Source organism: Hetaerina americana, unplaced genomic scaffold (assembly GCF_022747635.1).
Source record: "Hetaerina americana unplaced genomic scaffold, ioHetAmer1.1.p SCAF_1, whole genome shotgun sequence".
NCBI lineage: Eukaryota > Metazoa > Arthropoda > Insecta > Odonata > Calopterygidae > Hetaerina > Hetaerina americana.
This window is the reverse complement of record NW_027286069.1, coordinates 102,922,037-102,936,059: the sequence shown is the minus strand read 5'-3', so window position 1 is coordinate 102,936,059 and position 14,023 is coordinate 102,922,037. Positions and strand designations below refer to the sequence as shown.

The window sequence follows — 14,023 nt, the reverse complement described above, 5'->3', positions numbered from 1 at the left end:
AAAATTGGTTCGAACGCATGCAAAAGTGTATTTGTTATCATAGAGAATACTTCGTATAACAATAAAGCCATTTTCAACTATAAATCGCCGTCTTTTAATTATTAGGCTGAAAATGTAAATAGCAACCCTCGTAGAATGGTATTCTTTCTTAAGAAAATGTCGTATGACATAATCCTCTTTGTACATATGATGACTAGCACTAAAACCTAGTGCTTCTTTCAGATTGTAAATCAGGCTAATTAGGTGGTTAAAGTCCTATCATGGTAATCCTAACGTTGCAGGATCAAGTCCTGCCCAGGACATTGATGTAGTGTAAACTTTGGTGGCCACCGCCAATGGCAAGTGAAGGCAAATGGAAGGTTAAGGCTGGGTACCAGAGAGCCTACATGCCACTTGTTACATTCATTGGAAGTTGTTCATCTTTTTATTTTTTAACTAACTGCTCATATATGATTACATATTGCCATTTTCTCTCTTATATAATTACCTTGCAGCATCAGCACTGTTTCTTTTTAATGTAATATATATAATCCCTTAGCTTCACTTTGCTAGTTAATTTTAATCTCTACTATTTTTTTTTAAATATCGATATTTTATGTAATATCAAAACTATGGATGTTTATTGAACTTGTTTTTGATTCATTCGTAGGAAGGTGAAACCCCTTTACATATTGCAACTGCTGTTGAGCAAGTTGATATTGTTGAACTGCTACTCCGCTATGGAAGTGATGTTAATGTTGCTTCTGGTGATATGACTCCTCTGATGATTGCTGCTCGACTTGGCAATGCAGATCTTGTAAAACTGTTTCTGGAGTACAGTGCTGACTGTACTGCAAAAGATGTTAATGGTGAGGCATATTTTTGGCAGTAATATCCTAAAATAATATATCTATGGAGTTTAATATTCTATTTCTAGTAAAGAATGTAAAATAATTTGTATTTTCACTGTCATTACCATGCAGGCCATATTTTTATTACTTTTAGCAATACTATTTTATGTTTTGGTATGTTCAAGTCATTGATATTGCTTTAAGAAATGTAACTCAGCCTTAAATCATTTTAAAGTTTTTCATGTGTTTAATATATCTAAATTTAGTATGAAAGAATTATTTTGTATTTATTTTGTTTGGCTTATGTAATGGGTCATAAATTGTTGAGACCTGGGTTGTGGTCGTTATTGGGGTAAACGATTACTTATTACTGGTAAACTTCTTGACAATAAGTAATGCAAAAGAGAGAGACTATTATCTTATTATCTCAGCAAATTAGGCTAACAAGAAAACCCATCATTTATGCGTGTGAAAACAAGGAACTCCGAGGTGCAGCCTTTACCTTAATTGTGCATTTTCAAGATATTGCTTATAGCTGGCCCAGCATCAAAATAAGATATGAAAATAGCAATAACAATAAAGGTATATCTCCAAAGAAAAGTGACACAAATAAAATGTGTAGGATGATTATCATAATTACCCAGTGTTCCTTAAAATCATACTGAACTCAATTTCAAATGACTTGTACCATTATTTCTTAAATTATATCTGTTTATATTTCGTCCATGTATATTGGTCTTGGTAGAAAAAGAGTGCAGAGAAAGGATAAAAAAAGAATTCCAGCTGATTTTGGCAGTGTACAGGAGTGTGTGTATAATGAAACAGGGCTAGAGGTATTAGATTACAAGGCTGTAGGTACCGTTAATTTTTAAAGCTTTCCCTTTTTTTGGTAACTATGGAATGTTTTATTTTTGTCATTTTTATTGAGTGACTTTCATCGTATTACAATAACATCAAGTACATTTTATCCATGTGTGTCATCTCCAGTAGCATAACTCTTGTTCTACTTTAATACTATAAACCCTGGAGTCAAAGACAACCATAATGATCTGAAGCAAGGTAGGGCAATGGCAAAAAAGAAATATAGGGTATGCAATCAATGAGGGGAATTGATTTCAGGTGTTCTTGAAGGGAAATATTTGATAGTGGTGGGAAATTGGAAAATGGTGGTCGACAATGGAAGAGATGGTAGTGAGGTAAGCAACTGTGATTTAGAAACAAGGAATGACTAGTAGGAGAAAGCAATCGAGTTCTACAAATTACAGCATTTCATCATAACAAACATTTAGTTTTAAGACAGCAATATTCATGGCTATACATGGAAAGCACACAGGGATTCAGAAGGATAATATTTAGACCATATTAAGGTTAGTCAGTGTTTTTGACCAAGATGGTCCAATTAGTATAGTCATAGAAGAAGAATTTTTTTAGGTAAAGCTTTCTTAAGAAGGGAAATAATGACAGTAATTTATGAGTAAGGATATTAAAAGAACACTTGTTAAAACTTTGATATCGAGGGCGGTATGTTTTGAAATGAGGGTGTGGAGAAGAATGGAAAAGGTGAAATGGACAGAAAGGAAAAAAGATGAGAAAGTGCTGGACCTGGAAGGAGTAGAGAGGGAATTGTTGGGAGAAATCAAAATGAGGGAAGAAAGACAGTTGTAGAGAATTAATTGTTAATGGGATGTTGCAGGCTGTGATAGAGGGGAGAACGCTAGGCAAGGAGAAAGGGGTTGAAAAAGGTTAGGAATGTTTGGTGGAATGAATGAAGTATTTAGAATTGAAGAAGGGTTTAATTTAGTGTTAGATATCATGTTATTTTTTGTTAGGAGAGGTGAACAAATGTATCATTGTTCAGTATTTGCCCTTCCAAACCTTACCTTAAACAGTAAAATACCAACAATATCTGCTGTATCCTTAATCTTCAACCTTGCTAAGATTAACAGATTTTGCCATAATTTGGTGGAAATATGGAGGGAAATGTGGAGACATTCATTGGGTATTGTTTCGTGATTCAGTAACAATGAACCTTGGAGCAATAGCCAATGATCTTCTCAACCCCCCCTTATTTACACCATTACCTCCATATTGTCTCCTCCCTCCACATTGCTAATGCTCTCATTTCATTCAGTCATTAGTCTACCTAAATAATGATCAGTGTAAAATGTTACAGTTGCATCTGAAGATGACACTGTGTTGTTTGAAACTGGGTTGTGAAATACAAAGATTGTAGTGGAAATGGACGCAGTGAGTTTTACTCAATCTTCATAGCTAGTTTATATAAGCTCTTCCATTCCTGACATTTTAATATTCTTGTTTTTAGTATCTCTTCAACCACTTTCACCTCGCATTTTCCCATCACTTTAAATTCTTTACTCTTCTTTCATAATCGGTAGTTAATTGACTCATACATTCTCTTAACATGGTCTAATCAAAATGGGGCATTTCTTTCATACTTGCTTATTACTTCTGCTACCAATCCACATTCGTTCATGACCCACTCTTTGCTCACCCTCTCTGTCCTGTTTTCATCACAAGCATTTTCATGTATTTCAATCTCATCATATTTAGTCTCATCTCATAACATTTATACTTACTCTGGCATACCAAAGAAGTTTCTTTGCTGTACAAAAATGCGGGGAGGAGTAAAATTTAATACACTACTTATTCTGCAGCCTTAAACAAACATGCATTTATTAGTTACACATACTCCCAGTAACCTTCTTGCTGACATATATGTACATTTTAATCTCGTCATCTATCATACTATTCTTTGAAAATATCTGTAAAGATATACAGCATTCACTTGTTCAGTTATTTTCTCGTTTTGCTTTACCATGTAGTCATTCTTCCCATTCTCTTCATCCATTACAATTACTTTTGTTTTGGATGCATTGACCCTCAATTTCATTCTCTCTGTTACCTCAATGAAACTATCCAGGGTTATTTTGAATATCTTATTGGCCCTCTGCTAGTAGTGTTCCATCATCAAAATGTAAAAGAATTGGTAAATTTCTCTCTATAGTCATTAAACCCACCATATTCTTGCATCCTCCTCTCACACATATAACCATAAAATATGGAACAGAATTGGTGGCATTACACGTTGTAACTTCACTCCAATCTGTTTTCCATGCCAGTTACTTAAAAGTTCCGTTAATTCTAATGCTTGCCTTATTATTTTGGTAGCTTGTTTTTAAAATATTAATATTGCTCATTTACTCCCTATTATCTCAAAACCTCCCACAGCTTCAATTGGTTTACCCTGCCACCTGCCTTCTTCATACATATCAACAAAAATGTAGACAACTTGCTGTTGCATTTCTATTCTTTTCTCAAGTACTTGCTTAAGTTACTAACTACAGCCAATCCATGCTTTCCGTACCAGGCATATAATTATCCATCATCCGTTAAATTTTGTACATTGGTATTTTCTATATTCTTTCGATCTACAAAATTTCTGTAACTCTGATTGAGTCTGTTCAATTTAAGAAAATTAATGTAGAAGTCCAATTTTAATCATAAAAATTTAGTAACATTAAAGAATATTCAGTTAGTAAATAGTAGGTTATAATTGTTTCTGGATCAAAATATAATGTCACACCTAAATGAATTCTTATGTTTTTAAGGATGGACTGCTGAGGACCATGCTCAAATGATGTCAAACCAGAATGTGATGGATATTTTTAGATCAGATGACGAGTCTCCGTCAGGATATCCAGAAAAGGGTGCTGACATCAGGGTCGATGAAGGTATCAGCAAGCTATCAACCAGTAAGAATCCAGGAGAGAAAGCAGTAATGGAGAATGAGGAGGAGGAGGTGTGGGTTTTAACGTTTCCCACCATTTTCATTGTGGAAATGCATGAATCATACATCTCGTATAAACTCTTTGAATGTGAACATTTCTTGAAGCTCTGCTCTCTATTGCTGCGCGTACCTTGAATGTGGATGTGGCACTTTTTCCGTAAGTGTGGAAACTTCTTCAGTTCGCAGATATTTTCCTTGAACATCATTTGCTTCTTATTTTACACCAATGCACACCGGGTTTTTCAAAGCAATTATCAAATTAAAGTTTTTGGATTAAATTTTGTTCCCATGTCTTTCCTGCATGCATAGTTTTTAAAATGATGAATTATTTCTGGATAAGGCATCATTGATAGCTGTTGATTGTCATTGTTTTAATTATGGAAAAGTAATTATGAGTACTACACCATTTAAGTTGTAAATATGAAACAATTAATTAATCAGTTATTTATAATTTTACTATTCCTAAGTCATGCACTCATAAATTGATAAATTTATTGTCAGTACTTCCAATTTCATGAAAATTAACTCTTTCATACATGACCCTACTTATGCTTAGGTGTATAAGCACACCATCACATTTAACGAGGGTAGATTCCTGAAAAAAAGTTCATATTAAACAATATGTTAAAATGTTAATTTAGGCAAAATGAATGCGTTCTGTCACTCCCTTAATTGGTAATCAAATTGTGCAAATCAAAAATAAATAGGGTTTCCTGGGTGGGAAAAAAATATGGTGAGAAGCTTTTGAAGGAATTTTGTCCTGTTAATTTTGTATTATATACTATGCTTTTCCTGGTGTATTAATGAAATCAGTGTTTAACTGTGAATTGAATCAAATCATGGAAATTCCATCACATTACTTCTAATTTTACTGAAAATACTTCGTTACTTAATGGTAACAATTGTAATTTCAAAAATGTAGTGTTATGTTTTCATTTGATTTAATCAAGTGTTTTTTTTATTTATATGATTACATTGTATAAACGGCAAGAAAACCAATGTGATGGCATTACATAAATAACTTTCGTATTAATTCTATCAGAAGGACGTGATTTAAAGAAAAGAATGAGATGTTCATGTGATAGGCAGGATGTACATGATACTTGTTTGGGCCCATCCAAAACCTACTTTTAATGATAGGTCACCTTTGATTGATTGAACTTCTGATTATGTCTACTGTTCATATGAACATTTTTGTGTGTACGTAGCTTTCAAATATTCATTTTAGTTTAATAGTGGGCATGAACTTTTCTACTGTTTCTCAAGTGTGTCTTGAAATTCAATTAGATTTCAAATCCTTGGTTAAATTCTTATTTCTCATGAATATTTTCCCTTATACACTGCAGGTTCACCTTTATTATTCCAACAATTGTTGGTTATTCCCTGACTTGCTAATTCCTTGACCACCATTATCATATTTAATAGTATCTGTTGATGAAACAAATTTTGTTTCTTTTTATGATTTTTGAATGTTTTTATTTGTACTTTTTTATATATTTTATACCTTTGTTATGATATTTATTTCATATTTAGTTTTTTTTATTTCTGTTGTGTTTATTTTATTTTTTTATTTATTTTGTATTTATTTAAATTATAATGCCTATCATGTGATTGGCAATGCTGTATATGATTTGAAAATAAATATTTTACACAATGTTATTTTACACTAGACAAGATCACTCTCCTACCTATCGCATTTCATAACCAGCACATGATGTTAGCATTTTCTCCACATTCAGCCTTTCTTTCTTCCTTTCAAATTTTTAATATCATTACATTCATGGAAATAATGGGTTTATAACCTTAAAAATAAATTTTTTTGGCATACCGTATTTCCTGACCCATAAGACACTTTTCCCACCAAAATGCTCTATAAAATAAACCTGCATCTTATGGACTCAGGGCAGACTGGTCTAACTTTGACTTTTAACATGAAAGCTGATTCACCATAAAAAATTCTACTAAGTATTTTTTCCCTCATCAAACTCTGTCCTCAAAATATTATCTTATGGATTATGTGAATTATCCTATGAATTACTGGTGGGCTTTATTTTATTAGTGCTTTTACAATTTCCTCATGAAAAATATTTTATGACTTCCTATACATAAGTAAATGATTCATTCTTGTAAAAAAGTATGATGCAATTAATGGGAGGCCATTAAGATAAATTATTAAAATAGGTGAAATCTCTTCCTTACCAAAAAAATAATTTTGATTACAAAGCTATACTTAGATCAAAAGTATATCACTGGCAAGACTGTTGAATTAGTGGACAGTTGAGCTAGAGTCTGCATTCTATTGTTGACTGCTCTTAATCAGCTGAATAGTGGAACCTTGTCTACATTATGAAGATGATGGATTTCTTTTTGAAAATAAAATCCAGCATGCCTATTTTGAATTTTCTGCACCAAACACTGAGTTATAGAGCAACTGAGCACACTTTTTTTGATTTAAGGGTTCATTTTATCTTACCCATTGCTTTTCATTTTACCTTAAGGTGTATTGGAAAGCTTGTGGCTTTTCAATCATAAAATTGTTGCTTTTCATTCATAGCATGTTTCCAAATGGTGGTAGGTGTTGTTGTCAGAAGTAAATAGAATCAGGAGGCAAAGTGTGTTGGAAAAAGCTTGGCCCTAAAGATACTGGTCACTTTTACTTACAACTCCTTCTAGTTGGAATTCTTTCAAATTATTTTACTCAGAATGAAAATTGGTTTTGGCATCTAGGCTAAACACTTTCATTGGGACTCTACCTCATGACTCTTTCCTCATTCGTATAAGTGGCATGTTTTATGGACTCATTTTATCATGAGTCAATGAATGAGTTAATTCAGGAATTAAAGAAAAATATATCATACTCTAATTGATCTGCCAGCAGATGTTCTCATGTAGGTTGCATGTTGACTGATTAAAAAGAATAGGGTATTTTAAAAAATGTCAGGTTATCATTTTTTGAAGCTCATTTCCAAGTTGTTATCACAATAAAATTCGATTCAGGAACAGGTAAGAAGATGAATATTTGGCACAGAACTGGTTTTCTGTGGTAGAAGAGACCCAGAGATGTGTGTCTTGCACCAAAAATAATGACAAATACATTCATAAAGGCAGTTACCTGGTTTTCCTTTGTTATCGGCATAAATTTAGGTTTCATGTATGCCTGTCACTTAATGCTTTCATGCTCATTGTCTATGTTTAATGAAGTGTATGTATGGTGCACTTATGTACCTTTGAAACTTGATATGTAAGTATAATCTATATATTACTTTTTCTTGCCACTGGCATGATTTAGTATTTTTGAAAGCATCACTGAGCCTTGAATTTCAACAGCCATCCATTCACCAGTATTTAATCAGGATCCATTTATTTTCTAATATTGAACACTGGGAGCTATGAAACTAGTGCATTTTACTATTGTCAAAATATAAATTGAATATGCTTACGTAATAGTTAGTATTGTTCTATATTTATGAATGCTTGCAGATAGCATAAAGTGTTACTTGTGTATAGCATAAAGTGTGTAAATCAATTCTAGATCAATTTTTGTTTAAGTATCTAGAATAGTTATTTTCAAAGGATAAGATTGGATGAGGAAGAGGATATTTAATACCAAGATTTTTCACTGATAAAACATATATATATGTATCTTTTTTCACCAATCTACCTGATACAGTCAATGGGAAAACACTTGAGTGGATCAAATATCCAGAAAACAATGGAAAGTAACTTCAAAGAAGGAAATATTGTCCCAGGAGTTCCAGTCATACCCTTCAGTAAAAAGTGCCACAAGATTGAAAATGCCAAACAAGACAAATGGAGTCCCTTGTGAAATCTCGTATATGCATAGAATTTTGCGTCCCAGTCTTGAATGATTCTCACATGACATTATGTGCAAGGTATTCTGATTTTGCTGTAAAATCTTTTTGGGGAATAGTTGTTCATTCTCTTTCAATAATTCTATTTTGCAATGCTTTCTTGGAAAACATAATAAAGGAAGCAAACTTTAACTCCATGTCCACCTTCACTTAAAAGTTTTTGAGGAATCAACAAATTACATTTTCTCATCATGGTCTTTATCTTTCAATAATTCTTTCCTTGCACTTTTTTTGGAAAAACATGATAACAACACAAAAGCTGTTGAGGTAACAACAATTGACATTTTCCAGTCGTATTCCAGTACTAGAATAAAAATTATTAGAATCAATGGTATGAAATTATTAGTCAAATAATAATTTTATTAATATTTTACTCTCTTGTGTACTTACAATCCTGCTTCAAGTGAATGGCAACATAATACTTTCCAAAAGTTCAAAAGCCCACTCAGCACATGTTTTGTATCTCATTGCATCCTCTCACTCAGCTGGAAATATTGCTATGGGCTTCAGAAGTTACACCCAAATGTCTTGGGGAATGACTCATCTGCATTTGGATTCACTATTATGAGCTTTTACTCAGTGGCCTCCACTGCTTTACCACTTGTGGAACTGGTAAACCGGTATTCACTTGCACAGTAAGAGTGTTCAACCTAAGTTATTTCATTCGTGGTCCGAATAGATTCTATGTCTGCACAGTTATTAAAGTACAATGAAATTTATTCCATCAATTAATCTCTATGATATCATCTCCTATGGTGAGTATATAAGTTAGCTTATGTGTTAAAGTGTTTACAGTGGTAACAATGCATATGGTATGGTACTACTGCTTGCTCTAAAGCAATCGTTTTATGAATTATTTAATCACAACAGCTTTGGGTTGTAAGGAATGATATCTCTAAGGTAACACAGTGCATGATTAATAATATACTAGAGCTGTTGCATAATGAGCCTCTTTTTCATGAAAATATTCTCATGTATTAAAGATTTCTTGCTATCTAATGTCTTATTCAGTTATATTTTCTTTTTATTAATAATTATTCAATATTCTACTTATTCACTGGAGACTGAGATTGATAAGAACCAACTACACATAACAACCTTTCATCATAATTACCAAATTAAACTCATTTTTGAGTGCTAATTCAATTTTTAGCACTTTTGCAATATTCCATTAATTTAATGGTGTCAATCATCAAAATCAGTAGAAATTGAATCCTTGAATGCATTATATGTTTGCGCATAGAGGGAAATGATTTATATGAAAAGGTCTTACTGGTCTGAAATTGTGGATTTGGTGAAAGCATGTTAGAAGTGTGCAAAATTTCAATGTGTTATTTATTGATGGTTTCAGTCTTGAAAAACATGAAATTAATTTAATATTCACTGGCAAACAGCCAATAGTATATCTATTCTTTCATTTTGTAATCCTTGTCCATATTTTAAACCTTTTTTCCATTATTGGGGTACTCTCAATGTGCCTTTTACTCTATGAAGATTATCAATTTTTCCCCTTTGACAATTTTCTTAATTCTTCATTACCTACAAAGATCTACATATCTATGGCAATCTTTTGCAGGTGTAAAATCTTGCAATATCATATCATATATTTGGGTTTTGTAGTTATTTTAAGGCTTCCTCATAACCTTATCTTCACTTTCATTTGAACTCATATCCAATAAGTACAACCTGTTTCTGCAACTCTTTTTGGTCATTCATTTTCCATGATTCCCAAAATATCTATGCTCACTCCATAAAATTCTATGCTCAGGTTCTTCGTTTATCTGCATTTCCATTGAAATCTAACATTCTAAGTTTATTTCCTAAAATGGTTGATGTCAAGCAGAGTGACTCTAATTCCATTCTGTAGATCATTTTGGTCCATATTTTGGCTAATGCAGTATATTTCAATAAGATTTTAGCTATTATTTTTTTAACTTTACGGTTGAACACTGGGACATGTTAGTCCAGGGGTCAGAGCATTGGACTACTCAGTAGAGGGCTGGGGTTTATTTCTTGGGCACCCTCAGCTTCATCGAAGCATGTGATAACCTTGGGTGCCACATGTTATATTCCTGAGAACCATAGGTGGCACAGGGAAAGAAACTGCCCTGATACATTAATTTCACGTGCCATTAGACCTAGTGCTATGTGAGCTACACCCTAACCTATCAAATACACCTACAGAATCAAAATTTTTTTTATCAACCGATTTTAATATTTATAAATCAACTAACTGAAACTTCTAATATAAACGTTTGTCATTTTTGTGACATCTGATTGTAACTGTTGACCATGATAGTTTGCTGCTATTATTTTTTTAATAGGTTAAGCTGGTCTTTGCGCCAGTTCTATTTCTTGGGCAGCCACCTATGATTTTTGGATTGGGTCCTTTTATTGGTAATTTTTAAAAAATGACCAAGGACTTCATGCACAGCCTGTTCTTCGGCAATTTCACCTGATCTCCGAATTTAACCCTTTTTTGGCAACTGCTAATGCTTTTTTAAAAGTATCCAAAAATGTTGTGGTCATATCTGGTTTTTCATTCAATCCTCTGTCTTTTAGCAGGCTAGCCATGATTTTTGGAATGCTCCTTTTTTCAGCTGAAATTAATGTTTTTGAGCATTGGACTGAGGATATGTCCAAATCAGACCCTATGTATTACCTAGGACTGTATGAGTGCCTCTTTATATTAAGAGTTTCATTTGATACAGACCAGGCAACATTTATACCCAGATTTGTATGATGATATATAAATCACACTTTGAGAACTCATACAAGGCTCTGAAATGTGTTGTACGCAATCAAATTAATATTGAAGAAATCCTGTATCCTAAGAAGACCATATATATCCTCATACATAGCTTTCTTTACCATCTCTGCATTTGTTTCCACAAAGGTAGCCATAGAATGGCTCTTCATTCAAACCTGACACACATATGACCAATACCATCTAAATTTACACTTGTTGACAATTATAGTAGATAGTAAATATTTGTCTCAGATTTTTTTTTTGGAAATGTACATATTATTTGTGATATAATCATTAGACTGCTTTCGCATTCTTTTTTGTAGTCTATAATTCCATGTATTTTCTCCTTTTTGTTTATACATTGTTCTTGTTTTCTTGCATCTCCATTTAAAATCTTCATATTCCATTGTTTTCCATTTTCATATGTGCATATATAGAAATTGGAGAAATATAAAGAAGGTAGAAAATGCAGATAGAAAACATAATTATCACCAGTAGGATATTAAAGGGAGGATGTTGGGTAAAAAGGGGGAGTGTATGGAAAACTTTAAAGAGCAGTGTAGTGTTAAAGGTGTTTTCTTCGGTTACCATTTCTTTAGAAACCCAACAAAATATGGAATACCTTGGATAATATAAAACCTAATACTAACTGAGCTACAAATTTTAAAATTACTCATGGATTGGCTTATTGTATTTTTGTTTTAATCTAAATGTAGTACTTTCATTCAAAATTATCAAAGGATTTAAGTTGATGGATTTTTTATCATTTCCTCTGCACCCATCTCTTTAAAGCTTTTCCAAAAAATTGTTAATTGGTGGAGTGTAATCTTATATTAATTTAACTTATTGATATTGATTGGCCTATTGCAAAAATCAATTAATAGTTGGTTCGGTTCCGTACAGTGAATTGGTGGAGTTAGTTTCCAAAATGTACTTAATCAAACTGGAAGTACTCACCAAAAAAATAGCAAAAATGTTTATCTTTTGGTACTAAAGTTAATCCAATATATTTTATTAATTTGAAAGAAACAATTACATACTCCCCCAAGGGTTTTCGTAGTGGGCTCATAGATTGAATATTCATACAAATATGTTTTACTCCAGCATTTAACATTTTCATGATGGGAGTTAAATGACTTGTAAATGACAACACAGAACTAATTCTTCTCTAGCATGGTCACTTTTATTCATCATAAAGTTTAAAAAATAATATATATTAATGCAAAAAGAGGAACTGGAGTGTTTCAGATTCCTTTTGATAAATATAGCTTGTTATTTTTAATAGTTGAACCCTCTTTTTTTAGTACTTCTTCTTCACTTAAGCATGAAGTGAGGAGAAATGATTTTAAGCATAGATTTTTAAATATGTAGTCTCCCAGTGGTACACAACACATTGCATTTTGCTTATTTGACAAGATTCAAAGTCACTGCACCATGCTTACAAATATTTTAATGAATGATTTTGCCTAAATGTGGCTTTGAGGAATTAAACACTGAATATTGGGGTGTAATGTCATTGTTTTCATATTTTGTATTTTCTTATAACTACCTTGCATATCATGAGTTTAAAACTTTAGTGAGTTTGTCTTAAAAATTTTAAAGCTTTTGTAATTTCTAAGTTTTGCATTCTCTCTAGGGACTTTGATATTAAATATTCTTTAAAGTTGAATTTCAGTAAATGATTTCACTAACTCCAGTGTGAATACTTATGGTTTATTATTTTTCTGCTAAACGAATATGTATTTTTGCAATTTATATAGCAGGAATCACAGTCTGTAGTACCTATGCCCAGTGAAGTTGATGGTGATAATAGTGACACCTGGAATGATAGTCATTCATCAGAAAGGCCAGTTGGCACAAAGGTGGGTTTTTTGACCTAAAAACATTTCCTTGTCTCCTTATAATGTCAGTCATGTTTTAATGATTTTCATAAAAAGTACCCAGAGTGTGGATGGCTAATTTTTTTGTGGTCAATATTCACAATTTAAAGTAAAAAATGCTTAGTGTCAATGTGTTTTTAATCCATGGATACTCATAAATGGTAAACTATATTTATATTTTGTTAGTTTTTCATTTGTCTATAGTGGTTCCAAATTAGACTAATGAAAGTAGAAAAATGCCATTTTATCTTTTGTCACATAATTGTGGTGTCTGCTTTCAAAATCAGCCCCTAAGTCAACATGTTTACTAAAAATATCTTGAAAAACTCAAAAAACTTTTAAATGACTGATAACACCAAAATTCACTTAATGCCACATCCAAAAAAAATTTTTCATCCCATGGGACATCCCCAAGAAAGTAAGTCCATCTGAAATTCACGTTTCATGAATATGTCCAAGTTATCTCTATTTTTCATTTGACAAACAGCAAAGGAACATCTAAGGATTTAAAGGCATACATATGGTTTTGATTGATTTATTGAGAATCCTCTGATGGACCATTTCAACTTTTCTTCCATAAATCTTCTTTATTAATTCTTCAGGATAAACAATCAGTGTAGTTTGAGGACTTTTTCTTAGTTATAATTTAATATATAATTTATCTGATGAATTTTGGTTTTATTTCATTTTGAAAACTTTCTCATCATTTTGTGGCAGCTGTACATTTGTTTTTCCATATGTTTACTCCAATATGATTATAAAGTCAGTGTCTTATGTTCATGTAAAATGCTTTTTGTCGTGCTTAAAATTAGTAGCTTATTGCGGCTAGGCTGATGGCTTTTGGTTACAATAACAGCTCTTGTAGTTGTGTGAGATATTTGATT

At 32.3% G+C, this 14,023-nt stretch overlaps 1 protein-coding gene across 2 annotated transcripts in view; it reads left to right on the top strand.

The window, feature by feature from the left end:
* LOC139695489 (uncharacterized) overlaps nucleotides 1-14,023 on the top strand; it is a 73,148-nt gene that overhangs the window by 4,057 nt on the left and 55,068 nt on the right. For both annotated transcript variants that reach the window (XM_071594281.1, XM_071594289.1), the window contains 3 exons: nucleotides 650-848; nucleotides 4,460-4,650; nucleotides 13,020-13,121. In XM_071594281.1, the coding sequence (XP_071450382.1) occupies nucleotides 650-848; nucleotides 4,460-4,650; nucleotides 13,020-13,121 (492 nt within the window). The remainder of the gene's footprint in view (nucleotides 1-649; nucleotides 849-4,459; nucleotides 4,651-13,019; nucleotides 13,122-14,023) is intronic.